Below are 19,025 nucleotides of genomic sequence, written 5' to 3'. Positions count from 1 at the left end.
TATTATAATAATTAACACTGAAGTCAATCATTTGTAATACATATCTTTATTCTTTAAGAATAGAATCAACACAGTAGTTTTAATAACTCTCACCTATATATTAACCTCAGTACATACACAGAAAAAAATATTTTGCAGCTTTTTTTTGGTGTATTTTCAGATGGCTTATGTGTTTTCTTTTGTATTCAAGCCACATGATGTTTCGATGACATCAGGTGTCTGTTGGCAGCTCTCTCTCAGTGGGAGCGCTCAGCCATTTCTCTCCATCCTCTGTGTCCTCGCCGTCGGCTTCAGCCTCTGTCGGCCTCTGCCTCTAGACTTTACCTGGAGAGGAAAACAGCCCGTCAGTTGTAAGGTAATGTGCTCAGGTTAAGTGAATGCACTAAGAGTTCATAGTCTGTTTGTGAAAGGTAAATTATGCTAATTTGATTAATGCTAATTCAGCTAGCATAAACGTTTGGACAACCAACAGGTTAGCTCAAACAATACATGCCTCCCAGCACCCTTAAAACTCAACATTTCTCAAAATAATAATTAAGTTGTACAAAAAAAAACGAAATGTACAATTTTTTTTACTGGGGAAATGTATTTGGGGCAGTTTTTGGCTTGACCAGTAACCGTTAGCTAACTTCTGGAGTTTCCTAGCTAAGCTAACTGCTAAGAGCCAAGTGATAGCAACACTGGCAAAACAATGAATTGTCATTTTACTCTTCAGTTTTTGTACAAAATAATACAAACCTAGATTAAACAAACACCAAACTGTATAACAAGTTAATGAGTGAGCTTTACAGGTGGTGGCAGGCAGGTTGGATAGAGCGAGACAGAGCTTGTTGTTTCTAGCATGGATGGCAAGAAAGCTAAAAAGCATATTTCCAATATCATCTAATATCTAATTTTAGCATATCAGTGTCACATGTTGGGGAGATACATTGCGCATTTCAAATTAATTTGCCAAAGTATAAAGTTAAGCAAAAAGAAAATTAGTAAGATTATGGTACACGCATAGTCAAAACTACTTCACTATTTCTTTTTTAAAAGGATCTACATGCTATCTAAGCATATTGCTGCCATGCCAGAAACAGGAAAATGGATTATTATCACATTACAACGTGAAGATTATTGTTATAACCAGATGTTTTCACGATATTACAAGATATTTTAACATTATATTATCACGCTATAACTGGAAACGATTCATGGTATAACAGGAAAAGTTTCTTGTTGTAATGTGATAAGTTTATAATAATCATAATTAAAAAAAAATTGTGTTAGAACAATAAACTTTTCATCTTATAACATGATACTGATCCGTTTTTTTGTTTTTCCGGCATGGCGGCTATACACTGCCATAGAAAGCTACTTGAAGCAATAAGCTAAAGTCAAATTTCAAAGTTTCCAATGATAATACAATTAAAATACAAATTTTGCAAAACAATATATGATGAAGAGACCAATTATTAGATTTCTACTGGCAGTTCATGACAGATAAAAAGTCAACAAGCATATACACACACCCATGATGGACATTATGCCTTTGACACAGTAACTTAAACACGTAAAATACCCAGCAAGAAACTTGCAAGAGGTGCAAGATGCAGAGTGCTTAACCCTTTAGTATGGGTCAGGGGAATACCTTGTTGTGTTACAGGGGTATGGAGGAGGGGGAACAGGTTTAGACTGGATTGTCAGAGAGGGAACGGAGGAAAAAGAGCATCCAAGGAGAGGAAAAATTAGATTAATGTCATCAGAGTCAACAGAGATTAGAGGAAAGAGGGTGGGAAAGAATTAAAACTGTCAGGAATTAAGAAAGAAGGAAGAGAGGTTAAAATAACAAACATTAAAAGGCATTTATTTAGGAGGTAAATTATTCCATAACATTCCATTAATCAATTATGTTTTCCTTAAAATTCAACAAAGAGGAGAATTGTTAAAGGAGGATGGAGCCATGTGTTCTTACATGTTATTCCAATAAAGTATGCATATTTAAAAAGGAGGTCTAGGATCTTGTATATATATCTGAATAGAAAGGAGTACACTGTAGCTACATTATCTAGAATATAAAATAAAAAACAGAATCTCACATGTACGCAGTTTACAACTTATACACTTGTTTTCATAGTGTACACAATGAACTTTCTCACTGTTAGAATAAAGGAAACGTGGTAAACAGATCACATGTATAACTTACCCTCCAGATATGTGCGAGCCACAAACTTGAGAACCTCATCGATGAGGATGACGGGGAAGGAAAGCTTCAGCACCATCAACCACTGCTCAACATTCAAGTGAGTGAGCTTGAAGATCATCTGTGGACGAGAGCAGCTGTGTTATAGCTGGCAAACCACAGTAAGAAACAGCAGCAGAACAATTATGGAGAGACTAAAACATTAGTGCTCACATGACCACGAAATACCCTTTTTGATACATCTAAAGAATAATAAAAATCAGTATAAATGTGTGTATTATTCCCACTGAGGTATTAGTTGTAGTTTCAAACTGTGACCACCAGAGATCAATGAACATTTGATTGAATTCATGATCATTTCTGTGGATTTGTATTTCACAGCCTCAGTTTTCTGATTCATGAGATAGATTTATTTTAAAACACACTTCAAGTATTCACCTTGAAAGAAATTGGAAAGAAATAAAGAAATATGGGTTAAAAAAAAATGGAAAAGTTATCCATCTACCAAGGCTGTGCAGCTGGTTTGATTGTGTGGGACCTTAAATGCCACCTCTGTTAGTAATTAGAGGCAACTGAGCGGTGCATCATCTGTAAGTATTTAAGCAATGAGACTGTGAGAGGTTGCAGAGGCAGTGTGTAAAGGTATGTGTGAGGGAGCAGCAGAGGAAGATGGATGTTTGTTTTGGTGAAGAGGGCTGTGGTGCAGGAGGCCAGACTCACGGGCAGGGGGTCGACGTAGATGATCATGAAGTGAAGGGACATGGAGAGGCTCATGGCGGCCACCAGCCAGAGGTTGCTCCAGGGGGGCATGCGCACCAGGGACTGGTTCTCAGACAAGCTGGGGGGGAGGGAGGAGGAGGAAGGTGGGGTTGGATGGGGAGGTGGAAGGGTACGTTAAGGCAGACTGAACATGTGTGAGGGCATATGTACGAGTGTGTCTGTGTACAATTTAAGTACATTGCAGTTAATGTATTTTGTTATATCCCACCACTGGGTAAATATATAGGGCTGCACAATATCATAACAAAACAAAACATATCATATCATATTATGCATGATTTGTGATAGAGGGATTGATCATTTTCCATATTGCAATTTTCATTTATTTTTTCATTTTTACTTTTAATATTGTTGGGTTTTTGTTCTCAGGTGAAAGTACCCATAATGCCCATGAGTTGACAGTGTAGTCAGACCTGTTCAGAGCGTTGCACATCTCGATGGTGACCAGCACAGACAGAGCCATGGTCATTGGAGGAGCAGCCTCAAACACCTCGCAGTGGATGCCATCAAAGTCCTCGTTGTCCTCGCTGCACTGCATAAAGTGTGACTGAGAGGGGAGACGGAAACATTAATACTGATTCTTAGTCCCTAAGAAATTAAGATCCCGTCCTGAAGTGTGTTTGTAAAGAGGTGTGTAACTTTAGTGAGTGTTAAATACTTACCAGCTGGTGGAAGGTGACCATTGGGCCGTCGTCACTGTACAGGAACCACCAGGCAGCAGCTGCCACGGTTGCAGCACCAACATAACCTGGAAGAAATATTATCGTGTGAATAAGTCCAGTGAAACTTTCATTTGGTACATGATTTGTGACCATAGCGACAGCATCATTTATCAAAAGTTGCTGGAGGTCATTTTAGACTAACTAAAGGACGTGCAATACACAAGTGCTTCAACCACGATGAGGGATGAGGGATTTATCTACAGTATCAGTCAGCCAAATTAAGGGCTAAAGCTAAAAGTCAGTGAAGTATGAAGACAAGATATAAAGATTATTTTTATATTGCACTGAAATCATTTATTGGATGAGAACATAGAAGTGTTGTACCTCCAATGGCCAAATATCTGAAGAAGAGCCAGCCAGAGATGAGGGGCTCTTTGGGAGAGCGGGGGGCTTTGCCCATGATGTCCAGGTCAGGGGGATTGAAGCCCAGCGCAGTGGCAGGCAGACCGTCAGTCACAAGGTTGACCCACAGCAGCTGGACAGGGATCAGAGCCTCAGGCAGACCCAGGGCGGCGGTCAGGAAGATACTGAAAGAGTGAGTGTTGGAGATATTTTGGACTTGCGCAGACTGATACTTTTTCTTATGTTACCTTTCAATCTCACAAAAGATATGGTTCTTATCAGACCTAATCTCCATTTAAAGTATCAGGTACTCACCAGACGACCTCGCCTACGTTGGAGGAGATGAGGTAGCGGATGAACTGCTTCATGTTGTTGTAAATGGCTCTGCCTTCCTCAACAGCGGACACAATGGAAGAGAAGTTGTCGTCAGCCAGGACCATCTCAGAGGCAGACTTGGCAACGGCAGTGCCAGAGCCCATGGCGATGCCAATCTCCGCCTTCTTCAAGGCGGGGGCATCGTTCACTCCGTCACCAGTCTTTGTAAAGAGTAGAGGGAAAATGGAGAGGAAAAATTGCTTATTTCAAATCAAAGGTATTTTAAGGAGAGGACATACATCAATATGTAAGTTCCTTCCTTCCTCTCACCATGGCAGTAATCTCATCGAAGCCTTGCAGGAACTCCACAATCTTAGACTTGTGGGACGGTTCTACTCTGGCAAAGCAGCAAGCCTTTCGGACAGCATTCTTCTGATCATATGGAGCAAGGTCATCAAACTCACGACCGGTGAAGGCCCTGCTAGTGACATCCTCATCCTCGCTGAAGATACCAATACGACGGCAGATGGCCACAGCTGTGCCTTTGTTGTCACCTGGGGGGGGACGGAAATCAAGATTTCATCATTTCTATGAAGTCTTTGCTTGATTTATTTTACAATGGGTTTAAAATATTGATTAGTTTACTGACCAGTGATCATGATGACACGGATTCCAGCAGCCCTGCACAGCTCAATGGAGCTCATGACCTCCTTACGAGGAGGGTCGAGCATGCCAACACAGCCCACAAAGGTCAAGTCAGTCTGGAGAAACAAAGAAAGCAATAAGTTTAGTTTCCCTTGGAGCTTGAACTTTGAACTATAAATACAACATTTGAACACCTCTGATATACACCGCCACCAGGGTGACACTGTATGTTTGTACAACATCATATCATTATTGGTCCTGTGATGCTCACCTCATAGTCTACAAACTTGGTGGAGTCCTCCAGGTTCATCTCCTCCTTCCTCAGAGGTGAGTCACAGGTGGCCAGTGCCAAACAGCGGAGGGTGTCGCGCCCAGTGCCCCACTCCTTAATGACGGACAGGATGTGGTCTTTGACCGGCTCGGTCAGGGGCACGCGGTTGGTGCCCACACGAACGTATGTGCAACGGTCAATGACACCCTCTGGAGCACCCTGATGACGCAGTTACAACATACAACATCATTATCAACATACAGTATAGCCCTTTTACAATATGATATAATATGACTTGATTAACTTTAACTCCATTGAGGTGCTTTTTTTTTTTTTTGAGACTTTTAAAGAGAACGTTTGCCAATGGAAAACTAAACAAAGAACAGTTTAAAGCTATTGGAGTCGAGCCAGACCATGCAGTGGAAATGTCTGTCTTGGGTCACACACTTACTTTGACAAACATCTTGCTTCCCACAGGGGCTTTGGCGGACTTAGCAGGAGAGCAGTACACTGACATGGACTTCCTGTCTCTGGAGAACTCCAGGGTGAACTCCTTCTTCATCAGCTGCTTGATCACCTGTTAGAAAATGAAGGAAGAGAAGGTCAACTGGAGCAAAAGGATCCATCAAGGTAGTGCCTAGTACCTCTATTAAGCTATTGTTTATATTTGTACCTTTTTGCACTGATTAAACATGCAGTAACTATTTTAACCACTTTTGTGTACAGTTAAGCTGATATGCTAAACTGGTAGCAAACATATGCGTATATACACATCTAGCAATTACAGAGCAACATTATCACTCAGCGAGTGTTTCTGGCCACCTGATGACCTTAAGTCCTATATTCACCATCTTTTTAGCTGTCTTTTTGGTCTCCACCAACTCCTGAGAATAATATCTGTCCCGCAAGCTACTAAATGCTCCACTATGTTCACCAGCTAGTCACGCACGTAAGGGGGAGTTGGTTTTTTTAGAGCATTTTCACTGAAAACAGTTGTTTGCTGGCACTGGTAACCATGCCATGTGAACTGCCAAACATTAATTTAAAAACTATATAAGCTAAAGTAACACTCATTTGGAGATAAATGGATAAACTAGAATATGAATGTAATGACACACTACATGCTGCATGCAATATTTTGTAGACTTACAGAACAGCAAGTGTTTGCCCTTTCCACCTTGGACAGGCCACGCACTTCAGTGTTGAACACGTTCATCTTCTCCACCAAACAGCACAGGGCTGTTTCAGTGGCCTCACCCACTTTCTCATAAATACCCTTGGACTGTATCAGGGAGAAATAAGAAATGGCAAAAATACATCTTAAGCTGGTATTGTGTTATATGTTAACATAAGTGAGTCGAACACAAAATTCCCTGGATGCTCTACAAACCTCATTGTAGTCCAGAGAAGAGTCGTTGCACAGAGCGCAGATGGTAGCCAGCTCAACCAGTCCGTCATACTGTCCGCACTTCACTGACCCGCCATTCTTTGTACTAGTAGAGATGATTGACAAACAAGGATTAATGTGTTTCTGTGTGTGCATGGTCTTATAACATTAACTTTGAACTCTTTTGATACTTACACTTCACCCTCTGGGGTGTACTTTGAGCCTGAGATGTCAAACTGACCGAGGGCAACACTGTCACCATCGACTTTATCAATGACGAACATCTGCAGGGAAACATGACAAAAAACAGTTTTTTGCATTAGATCTGCTCTATTTTTAGTCATGAACAGACTTTTTGGATTGAAAATGAATCTGAGCATACTGAGCATGAATGTTTGACCTCACACCTGTGAGTATGAGCCTACCTTAGTTACACACATCTGGTTGGTAGTGAGGGTACCGGTCTTGTCCGAGCAGATGACTGAGGTGCAGCCCAGGGTCTCCACAGAGGGCAGGCTTCTGACGATGGCGTTCTTCTTGGCCATACGACGAGTTCCCAGAGCCAGGCAGGTGGTGATGACAGCAGGCAGGCCTGCAATGGACGGAAAAAGAGATTAGGCCAAGAGTTATTTTTTTAGTCATTGCTTTATTACTGCAAGGACAAGTCGGTAGGTGGAAAAAACATTAAGAGGAACCTCTTAAGCCAAAGAGACAAGAAAGGATGATCCGACATGTCTGTTCAAAACCACCTGGACTGTAGGGACTGTCTCTGGGCAGGCTGACAATAGTGGTGGTCCCTTGAAAGCCCTTAACACATCAGCTGGAGCACACCCAGACTACTGTGTTCTCCAAGGTATTTCTGTGGGAGGGGGCTGCTGCAAGCCATTCAGTCTGATCTGTGTTCAGATTCTTGGCAAATATCATCTCTGACAATGGTGTCGAGAAGGTCTGGAGTGTGTCCAGTTTAGTGACATTATGGTGGCATCTGTGTTTGCAGATGATGTTGTCCTTTTGGTATCATCAGACTGTGGTCTCTGATGAACATTGGCACAGTTTGCAGCTGACTGCTGTGTTATGAGGTGGAGAGCACCTCCAAAAAGCCAGGCTGTTTCTGTCCCAGAACAGGTGGCAAAAAAGTTGCTGTTTCAATTGGAGGAGTAAAACAGTTAAAGACAGAGCTGAGTGATATGCAAGTTCTTGATTTATTGACCAAATGTCTTTCCAATTTTCGTCTAGTCTTGGGGTTGGGTAGGGACCAAAACAATCAGATCAAGAAAATAATGATTGTTTGGCTTTCTGTCTGTGACAAACAGCTGCCTCTTTGGCTAAGAGGAACCGGATAAGCTGCTATAGCCACCTGCTAAAGATGACTGATAGAGGATGACTTGGCAGAGATCCTAGGCCAGACCAGGACACAGTACATATCCCAGCTGGCCTGAGAGCACTTTGGTACCCTTTTCCACCAACATGGAATGGGTTCTGTTCTGGTTTGCATCCCTAAACCAAAAACAAAAAGGTTTTTGAACCCAAAAAGTTGGTTCCCAGCAAGTTTTCTTGAAGTGGGCACTGTATTGGGCATGTCAAACAATACAGGTTGAAAAGTCAAGTGAGGACTTGCTTGTTTTTTTGGATTAAAAACAAATATCTGTTGTAACAGAACAAGAGCTTGCAGATAATCAATGTGATCCGCCCTCCCCCTCAATTACTATTTACCTCCATTGTGCAATGTGCAGCCCCCTCCATTGATGACACATCCTTGAATGGATTGAATGTTGCCATTCCTCTTTAATAAACTGTATAGCGCTGTATAATATTGTAAAGATCAATTGTAAGCCAATGTAATCTTTAATGGGCTGGTAGCTGCAGGGTCATATAGATGAGCTACATGAAATGAATCTTAGATATGTTAATCTTCTTGGCCAACCAAATGGAAGTTAATCCCAGGGGTTTACCTTCAGGGATGGCAGCCACAGCGAGAGCCACAGCAATCTTGAAATAGTAGATAGCACCGCGGAACCAGGAGCCTCCATGGACGGGGTCATTGAAATGGCCAATGTTGATTATCCATACGGCCACACAAATGAGGGAGATGACCTGGAGGACAGGCAGTCATAGAGATGTGTAAGCTTTAGCTCTGGCTTTGTTTTATCAACATATTTTCTTATGTTATGACAAACAGTATAGGCATTACAGTTGAATGAATGAATAAAAACTGTCACTGTGGTAATGCAGTTTCAGAGAGGCTTTTTGTCTCTGTCTCACCCACCTTGGAGAGTTGCTCGCCAAACTCGTCCAGTTTCTGCTGCAGAGGAGTCTTCTCCTGCTCAGTGGCAGCCATCTGGTCACGAATCTTACCGATCTCAGTGGTGACGCCAGTTGCAACAGCAATACCAGTGGCCTTTCCAGCTGCGATATTGGTGCCCTGTGTTTAGAGCGAGAGAGAGAAAACCATTAGGAAGTTAATTAGTCAGTCTGAACCAAACAGAGTTAAACATCTCAACAACTGTTGGATAGATTGGCATGAAAAAAAACTGAAATTCATGGTACCCAGAGGGTGAATCATACTGAATTTGGTGATCTCCTGACCCACTTTTTAGTGCCATGAAGTTCCAATTTATGGTTTTGACGGAAATGTCTCAAGAAATTTTAGCTGGATTGCTATTTAATTTGGTGATGATGGAAAAATTAAGGTTTGAAACAAAGAGCTGAGCAAGACGCAGAAAAAGACTCACAGAGAACAGCATGTTCTTCTTGTCCTGGTTGACGGCTCGGGGGTCTGGGACGGAGTCAGTGTGCTTGATCACACTGACAGACTCACCTTTAAGAGAGACAAGTTTTGGTGAGGTGTTGGTCAGGGAAGGAAGTAGACATCAAAAATATATAATTTTTTGCCTGTCTGTCTTTCTGTCTTGTAACACCTACCAGTGAGAATGGACTGGTCCACACGCAGGGTTGTAGATTTGATGGAGATGATCCTGATGTCAGCGGGCACTTTGTCTCCAACTAGTGTCCACACAAAAGAAAGACACAGAGAAGTTCAAAATACTATTAAATTAAGCCCTTTTACACTAAACAACTGATTTATTTATATTTTTTTGCTGCTTGTGCTGGACGACAGTACAAACTGCTTCATTAACTTGTATCAATCTGACTGCAGCATTACAGCAGGATGGATGGCGGGAGGAGGGAGGGGTTGCAGGGTTGATTGACTGGTTTTAGCACTCTGGATGGATCGTGTTGTTGTTGAAAACTGATACCACAGTCAGAGACAGAGGGAGAGGGAGACCTTGGGGAGATCATGAAATGAAATGAACAGGTGTACAGCAAACAGACAGAGGAGCGAGTCCGCCTGTCGATATTAAGTGTATTTATACTCAAGCTTGTTTTTTTCTTCCCGCAGCAAGTTCCTTCAGTTCCCCTCCACCCCTTTTTTCTGTCACTGCCTTAAAAGGGCTCATGTTCATTCTCAAGGACATCAGGAGCCGTGTAATCACACACACACGCACTAAACACACGTGCATGTAACTCTTTTGACATATATACGATATGAGCTGAGAGGCTACTGACTCCCAACTGTCCAACTCCCTTTTGCTATTTAAACAGTGCATAATCTTGGCGTAGAGGTGAAAGGCCCAAAGAAGTTGTGTTTAGTCTCTTTATAAATCATAGGTGTGTTTTGGGCGTAACATAATTTAAAATCGCAGATTGGGCAAGTTGGAGAAACATTTTCTGCTGAGGAAACGGTTCACCTATGGGATCGACCAAAGCTCTCTGAGGTGAAACAGGTGTGAGCGTGTCCTCGTCTTCTTGTATCATCAGATTGAGCACACTATGTCGAAAGTGTTATAATGATGTCAGGAAACAGGGAAAACACTCTTGAAATAGCGGGAAAAATACAGAGCCATTGACTTTATAGCAGATTGTTGTTGGTCTATGTTGCAATCGCTTTTTGCTGCCTCAAGATAGCAATGTGCAAACAATGCACCTGACCACACGTCATTTTAAGACCAACACGCCCATGGGCACACAGATGAGTACTTAGACATCATTGGTGCTGGGCATGACAATGGCAACAGCATTGGTAGGAAACTAGCACCAACACTTGCACTGCACTGTGCACCGCTTTGTGCAAGGTGTAAGATAGAGCCCTTGGTGTGAAGAATCCACTGTAGCAAGCATTACATACATCATTTGACCTCCAGATAGAACAGAAGCAATCATTTGCAACATTGGATGAACGTTGTTGTTGTTTTCTGTGCTGAAGACTTTATCATTAATGACTTTATCTTTCTACTGCTGCTTATTTTGCTTACTCGTCTTCTGTCAAGAAAAGCCACCAACCAGTGGCTCCATTTTTTACATTTTCATATAGCTTTGTTGCATGTGTGATCGTGGCTTTTACATGCTACTTGTGTATTTAATATAGAAACTTTCTTCTCTCCTTTGAACATTTAACACTGTCTGGCTAAAGTCTGCACTTGTGGATTGCTTTTTACCAAATACAGGATTTCCTGTGCATTGTCTGTCCTAATTTTAACCAGCTCGGAAGCTTTTAACTTTGAGCTGAGACTCTTCTTCAAGAGTTTACACAATGATGCTCCACCAAATATAGAAGCTCTGTGACTCTGATGATCTCTTCTGCAGCCAGTTACAATTTTTGTGACTTTTCCTTAACAGTGGCTAAATGGACTTTGAGATCATTCGGCAGGTAGAGCAGTGGAAAGAAAGCCTTCAGTTTTGGGAATCTTACCGGAAACCTCCACCACATCACCGGGGACAATCTCCCTGGCCTTGATTCTCTGAACACTCTTCCTGTCCGCCCGGTAAACCTTTCCCATCTCAGGCTCATACTCCTTCAGAGCCTCAATGGCACTCTCTGCATTGCGCTCCTGTTGTAGAAATACACACAGAGCAAAACATAAAATATGGTCAGTTTAGTGCCATGATCTCCTTGATCATACCAACTGCAGACAAACTCTGCCTTCTTATGCAAAATGCTATATGTACCAATTAGTCTGTTATGACAGGCTAACAATCTAATCATCAATCATGTACAAACAATAAACAATTCAAGTAGTATAGAACTTGAGCCAATCTGAAGGACAAACATCTCAAAAATAGGAGTACAGATACAACAATACATCGCTTGAGTAATGGTATGTTGAATTATAGTTTTAAAAAGTTTTGTTTGTCATTAACAAATCTTCAGTAAACACCACACGTGTCTGCAGTCTGTCTGTCTGTCTGTCTGTCTCAAGCTTGAACAACAGGTCGATGAGAGAAGTCCAACAGGCTGATGTTCAGTTCACTCTGTGCTTTTCTTCCAAGGCTGCCCTCGACCGCCTCAAAGTGTAAAGCCCAACTTATGCCAGCCGCCCTCCCTCTCTCCATTCTCCCCCAAACCCCCCATGTGTGAATCCTTGTGCATAGTTTCCAAATGACTGCCACAGGATTGATATGAACCCCCTACCACGCACAAAGACACACACACACACACACCCCAGGCCAGTGGTAACCCGATCGTCCCTCTGTATTTTTACTGTGGATTGCACAGTGTGATCGTAACAAAGCAGGCTGCAGTTTGAGCCTTGAAGGCAGCACGGGTCCCGGTTCGCCATCCCCTCCCTCTCCGCCCCTGTTGGCTTAACCTTTCACCTTTTCACCTCCTGCTGACGTCAGGCTTCTCGTTCTGGATTCCCTTGAACTCTGAGCTCTGGAAGGAGCGTGTGCTCTCCGTAAAGGACACGGGCTGCGACCTGAATAGGCCGCCATCGTGTGTGATTTATTGTGTGTGACTGTTACTAAGTATAAGAGTCTATTTAGGTGTGTGTAAAAGACAGCATTCAGGGGCAGGTATGTGTCCTTGTGATCGCAATTGTTCCTGTGTGTGTGTGCACGTGTGCTCACTGACCTGCCACACTCCAACAACAGCATTTGCAATGAGAATGAGGAGGATGACGAAGGGCTCGACAAAAGCAGTGACAGATTCCTCTCCTTCCTCAAACATGGCCAGAACCTGAGAGAGACAGAAAGTACATATCAGTATGCAAATCTGAATGAAAATATCATTTTTACTTTATGTTGTTTATGGCTTTATCACGTCAAATTAAATTTTTTTCCTTATGTTAAAACAAAACCACAGGTTGAACATTAGAACTGTAACCAAGGATTGTTTTCATAATTAATCTGTCAGTTATTTATTTATAAGTAATAACATTTAACACAATTCCCAGAGTTCATGGTGACATCTTTAAACTGCCTGTTTTGTCTGGCCAAGAGTCTAAAATCCAAACATTTTCAATTCACTGTCATATAAACAGAGAAAAGCATCAAATCTTCTCATCTAAGAGGCGCCTAACAACAAACGTTTAGCATTTTTTAGGAATAAGTGACTTAAACAACAAATAAATTATCAAATTGTGAAATTCACAAATTGTCAATTTCAGTTGGTTCAGTGCTATACTACTTATTGGAAGGCAACTTTTAAATGAGAGCCATTTTGACCAATCAAACTATTCCCCGAAATGTGCATGTGTTGAAACCATTAGTCGATCAACGGAAAATCAATCAAGTACAATTTTGATCGATTAATTGTTTATCACAGTCATTTATCAATCAAAATTGACACGTGTTGTATGGTTACAGCTACTCAAATATGAGGATTTGCTGCCTTTGTTTACTTTTTATCAAATACTTTTTGGTTTTAGAATAAAACGATATCATTTTTGTCTCAGGGAACTTGCTACATCAATAAAAAAAAAGTTAGCGATACTGGCTGAGTGTAGCATTACTTACAGTATCAGTAAGCCTGTGATTCTCTGCTTGGTACAACAAGTGTCTTTAAGGCTGATGTGCACCTGTCGCTCCAGCATTAAACGTAAACATAAAATAGTCACGGCGAGGGGCTATTTCTGCCGGTTATGATACCATTACTGGATCAAGTGACATTTCACTTTGTCGCCGTTGTCTCTTATGTCATCCTATCTTTGAAATCTCGACATGTGACTCTTCTCCAAACCTATAGTCTTAACACGTGTGCGCCCCTGTGAGCGGGGGCTCCCATGTTACTAACACAGGTCTGTTTCGGAAAGGCTTTGTGTTGACATTGACACAGATTAGTTGCAGGGCAGCGGAGCACAGAGTGAACCACAGACACAGAGAGGGAGAGGAGAAGAAGCCCCATCCTTCTCTTGTAGCATTTTATTTTTCGCTCATCATCATGTCTGCCGTGTTTTTCATTTCATCTCACATCTTTTCTCACCCTTTCCCAAAAATAGGCTCTCTTGCTCGCTCTCTCCAGTCTGTCTTCACCCTGCTTCTCTTCAAAGACACAATCGATCTCCAGAATGAGAGTCAGAGCCTGTCAGCACATTGCAGTGGCAGGACATTCCTGTGTGTATGAATAGGGTGACCATGTATTTGCAGTATTTAGTGTTCTCTCTTTTAGAAACCGTATACGACTCCGAATCTATTGCTCTCGTTTGTCATTGTAACAAACAATGCCATTGTGCAACCCAATCCCAGACCCCCTCCCTCTCCCTCTCCTCCATGTCTTTCACTCTCTCCTCCTGCTGCAAGCCATCCCTCGTTCCTTCCATCCCTGACCTTTGTCCAAGGATACAGTTTCTCGTCCTGGCTTGAGGCTTTCTTAAAATAAAGCCCCTGCCATGCATATGTGCACACACCCACACACACAGCCACTCTCTTTTTGTCTTTCTCTTTATGTTGCTCTCTCTATTTCACACACACACACACACACACACACACACACACACACACACACACACACACACACACAGCCGTCAGGCCTTCTAAGGCCATAGTGACAGCTGTGCAGGGAGGCCAGAGGGCAGAGATGGAGGATTAAGACAATGTGTCCAGCCTACTCTCCTCCACAAAACTGTTTTGGAGAGAGCAACAGGGGCGGGAGAGAGAGAGAGGGATTCCTTGTGTAAATGAGAGTGAGGACATGGGTCCAAATGTAATCTAATAACCCAGCGATGTACACGCTCTGTTTGTCGGCCCCAAGTGTGTGAGAGTGCGTGTAATCACAAAGAAAACAGGCGAGGGCCTAGAGAAGACGCAGCTCAGAGTTTACACATTCTCATGTCACCATCAGGTTCTTTATTGTCCCTGGACATGCGCTTTTGTAATCGCCAATGTTGTTCTTTTTATCCCTGTCACTTTATGAAAGCACGGTTAGATGCAGTGACAAGAAGTGACCTCGTTTGCAACGACTTTGAGCAGCTAATGTTTACCTTTGTTGTCTCTCAAGTATATAGTATAATCTTGGCCCAAAAAAAACATATTCGTGGCTCAGGATTTCTACCAATTATCTTGAAAATAATAAGCTATGGTGCCTAAAATACAGGAAGGGGTTACAAAGGGTATCACGAATGCTTATTATCAAAATAAAATGGAAAGAAGTAATTATATGTAAGATACACAACTATTATAAACTGTTCAGCAACAAGCCTTGAGAGTTTTGGGGAAATGTGCTCTCTATATTTTCTTATTGTCTTAATTTATTTAATTTAATTTTTTTGCTTAGCCAATCACTTAATGCTTAGGGAGGGAACCTTGGATTTCTATCCTTTTGATTTAGGGATTCAGTTACTTCAACTCTTTGACGGCCAAATGTACGTAAAATAAATGTAAAGTAGGAAAAGAACAATCATTTAACAAATATCGTTGTTTTTTTTACCATAGGATCCTTAAATACATGACTCTTCAGGCTTCACGTGTGTACATACTGTCCATCTTTTACTCAGACGATATTTCAAATATGAATACGCTGTATCGTGTGAAGTTAGAAGTGAGCAAACTCACAAAAGAGATGCAGGCGGCCAGCAGTAAGATTCTGACCAACAGGTCCTCAAACTGTTCCACCACCAACTCCCAGATAGTCTTTCCTGTTCAAGAAAATAGATGAAATCACATACAGTGTACAAACATATGTGGTCAGTTGTGTAGTTGCTTGCTGTATATGTTAAATGTATTTATAAAGTTACCTGGTAAATGGTTAACATGTTAATGTTATGTCAATATAATCTCTATAATTCATGTGCTTTTGCATGCAAGATAGATTAGCCAACAAGGCGTGAATAGAAAAAAACACTGATTTGTGATGAAGTCAATGATAAATGTTTCGTAATTTCGTAACATCAGCCCCAATTATCTGTATGGTGTTTAAGCTCTCTTACTGTGTATGCACAACTCTAGCTGTGCTAAACAAAAATGCTAGTTATAAAAACCAAACATCCAGCCTCTCCCAAACCACAGAGGCTGTATTGTAACCTGTGTCTGTGTCAACTGATTTCATGAGTGCTGTGTGGTATGAGCATATTGTTAGCAGTTTGGGCCACTATAACTATCTCCAAGCCTTTGGCTCAGTGGTTGGGACAGAGCAAGGAGCCAGCAGGTGTTAAATAAATGACTTGTCATCACAGGAAGTGAGGGAACAGGTGTGTCTGGGTGGCACAAAGTTAAAAGGTTCACTCTGATCAACAGGGCATGTGGCTCAAACGTGAGTAATTAAAAGGGAAGGGGTTTAAAGTGGACTCACCCTCTTCTGCTGGCAGCTCTGTGGGCGAAGAGAGACAAATGATATTAATAAAGCAAAGCTGCACGCCACATTTGCTGCACTGCTTGTAATGTTTACAGCATAATCAATCAAAACACAACAAACTGAAGATAACATTACAGAAACTATAATCTAAGATCCATCTCTGAACCAAACAATTCATATTATGTAGCAGCTGGTTTGTTCTGGCCTCCTTGTCCTGCCAGTTTATGACACAAACAGTGTCTCTAGTAACTGACCTTTACAGTGACCCTAATTACTCTGTTATTTGAGTTTGCTGTTTCTCTGTCAACATCCATTTGTCAGCTGACAATATAGCATCACTGCAACCTGTTGAGCATGATGTAATGCAACAATAAGGTGGTAAAATGTAAAACAGTAAAACATTTGCTCAGTTTACTGTGTGTACGATGCACTAGTTTGGTAAATATTTGTCACAAATAGGCCTTTTTAACAGCAGACATTTTGATACGTCAGAAGGAAAAGCACAGGTGTAAATAATAACATTAACAATGTTACAGCTTCAGGGCCAATTAAATGGAACAGAACCAGCGTAAATGTTATTATTTACTATGTGACGAGGTTAAATGGCCCATTGGATGCAGATGTGTCATAAATTTCGGGATCAAGACTAAATTTACAAGATGGAGACAAAACAAATCTGAACTCAAGGTCCACTTAAAAGCTTTCAGCTGCATTTCACTACCTTCCTCAGTGGATTGAGTTGGTTGGCTGTGAGATGCAGCTGGACAAGAACTAAGCAAGTTGACCTTGAGAAGTTTCCAATGTCAAGACTGAACTGTCCTGCTTACATTTCAAAATAAAAGACAGATAAATAATCTTCAATCTAAAGTGAAGACAGTAGTCAGTAACCTGAATCTCTAATGCACCTGCTACACAAACGTCACTCTGTCTTTGTGTCTTTCAGATACTCTCCCTTAATTAGACTATCACCACGAAGCCGCACACTGTGCCAGTTCATCTGTCAGTCATCCCACTACTTCTCCTCCTCCACCTTCTGCCTGTTCCTGAAGTTTTATCTTGGTAAACCTCTCAGCCACACTGTGCTTCTGCCTCTGTGCCTTCCTCCCTCTCTAAATCCAAATGTACTGTCCTGGACCTCCTGCGATTTCTCAACAACTTCATTCATTACTACTCCTTCTTTCCACTCTCCAAAGCTCCATCCAACTCCATTCCTGCATCCACCCATCCATCCATCCATCCATCCATCCATCTTCCATCTCTTTTTTCTCCTCACCGTTGAAGCCATACTTGCTCAGGTTCTTGTTAACCTGATCAGGTGAGAGGCCGGTCTCTTCAGTGACGCCAAAGTAGGACAGGACCTCCCCTGACTCTTTCATGTGTGCGTTCTCCATCCTCGCTGAAACGGAGAGGCTTCAGGACAAAGGGATAGAAAACACAGAAACATTCAGATCAGTCTCAGCGGCCCAGCCGGCCTGATACTGAAAGTTAAAACAATCGAAGCCATGTTCACCCACCACTTTCTTGAAGTGTGGGATTGGGATTAGAAACTGGCAACCCCCCTGCGTTCACACTTGCTCTCTCTCTACCCCCTCTCTCTCTCTGGGCTGTTGCTCTCCTCTCGGAGCCCTGGACTGACAGAAAGTGCAACCCGGCAAACTGTCCTGAAAAGTTTTATACAGATGAAAAAGTCGCCTCATTGGTGCTTGTTCACCATGCACTCACCCCTCATTGGCTGAGAACGTCACAAATAGGTGGGCAGGGATGGCCCTGTGGTAAAGAATAGGCGGGGGTAGGGGGTGGGGGTGAGAGAGGGCAACAACTGCAGAGGGGTCTGCTGCCCGGCAAGCTGGAAATAAGATGTGCATAAGAGAACATGCGTGGTCAGGACAATGAGGAGGGGCAACATAAAGGCTTTCTGAATGAGAGGTAGGGGACACTGATGAGCACATGTCAGAGTACTACTTTGTGCATGTGTGTGCACGTTTGTGGACTCACAACATCATTTGGGACGATCAACAAGTGAATAAAGGAAATGTCAAAAACAAAGTACAGTTTAAAAAGGTCTCCGGTGTATCAAGGACAAAAGAAGTTCCTATGAAGGTCATGTCTATAATGCATCATAGCACATTCATAAGACATTATAATGCATTTATAAGGCTTTATTTAACTTTTATAAATGTTTATAATCATGCATGACAATTTATAACAAGATTTATAAAGTATTAAGACATAATCTGTTATATTAGGAAGAGTCTGGGTCCTGGCTCACACAACACATGATTATAACTTTAGCCAGAGAACAGCTTTAACGTATCACAAGGGAATATAAATTCAGAAAGGGAAAATTGTCTGGAGTATGGATAAGCATGTGCTTATGATACAGCATGAACTTTGATTAAAGTTAAAGTACAGTATAAGGTACAATACAGTAACATGATTATGATTAAGACTATGATTAAGACTTATGAGCATTATTTGCTGGCTGTGTAGTGTCAGACAAAAAATATTCACAATTATTATCAAAGACATTTCAAGTCTTTATTTTCCCAAAACACCTCACATTTTCATAAAATAAAAATAAAAATCTTAATAATAATAATAATAATAATAATAATAATAATAATAATAATTCATATAAAGCGTTACCGAAGATATCTTTAGAATATTTATTTATTCCTTAGTGGACGTACTCAAGAACTGTACTTGCTGTGATTACAAGTTTGAGTTTACCCCTTGTGTATTTCCATTTTATTCTACTTTATTCTTCTCCTGCTGTACTTTCTACAGGCAATTATTGTACTTTTTACTCC

At 41.6% G+C, this 19,025-nt stretch overlaps 1 protein-coding gene across 1 annotated transcript; it reads right to left on the bottom strand.

The window, feature by feature from the left end:
* Positions 1-22: 22 nt before the first annotated feature.
* Positions 23-17,851, bottom strand: atp2a1 (ATPase sarcoplasmic/endoplasmic reticulum Ca2+ transporting 1). The gene is made up of 25 exons (XM_084370480.1): positions 17,730-17,851; positions 17,489-17,625; positions 16,213-16,230; positions 15,477-15,559; positions 12,559-12,663; positions 11,398-11,536; positions 9,570-9,650; positions 9,380-9,465; positions 8,914-9,069; positions 8,600-8,741; positions 7,073-7,239; positions 6,843-6,931; positions 6,651-6,753; positions 6,411-6,542; positions 5,712-5,837; positions 5,261-5,479; positions 4,994-5,105; positions 4,675-4,898; positions 4,345-4,565; positions 4,012-4,214; positions 3,628-3,713; positions 3,379-3,512; positions 2,906-3,023; positions 2,189-2,306; positions 23-324 (listed from the first exon to the last, which is right to left on the bottom strand). The coding sequence occupies exons 2-25, from the start codon at positions 17,604-17,606 to the stop codon at positions 314-316; spliced, it is 2,991 nt and encodes a 996-aa protein (XP_084226606.1). The 5' UTR covers positions 17,607-17,625; positions 17,730-17,851; the 3' UTR covers positions 23-313.
* Between the last annotated feature and the right edge of the window lie 1,174 nt (positions 17,852-19,025).

This window comes from Pagrus pagrus, assembly GCF_965226575.1.
Source record: "Pagrus pagrus genome assembly, chromosome: 13".
NCBI classification, from domain to species: domain Eukaryota; kingdom Metazoa; phylum Chordata; class Actinopteri; order Spariformes; family Sparidae; genus Pagrus; species Pagrus pagrus.
This window is presented reverse-complemented; position numbering and strand designations above follow the sequence as displayed.

What these genes read in the sequence shown, in the direction of transcription:
- atp2a1 (XM_084370480.1), bottom strand. Translation starts at nt 17,606, where the DNA reads ATGGAGAACGCACACATGAAAGAGTCAGGGGAGGTCCTGTCCTACTTT. An exon ending in GGACCAGTCCATTCTCACTG is followed by an intron (nt 9,466 to 9,569) that starts GTAGGTGTTACA and finishes TCTCTCTTAAAG; the next exon opens with GTGAGTCTGTCAGTGTGATC. An exon ending in GAAGCAAGATGTTTGTCAAA is followed by an intron (nt 5,480 to 5,711) that starts GTAAGTGTGTGA and finishes CTGCGTCATCAG; the next exon opens with GGTGCTCCAGAGGGTGTCAT.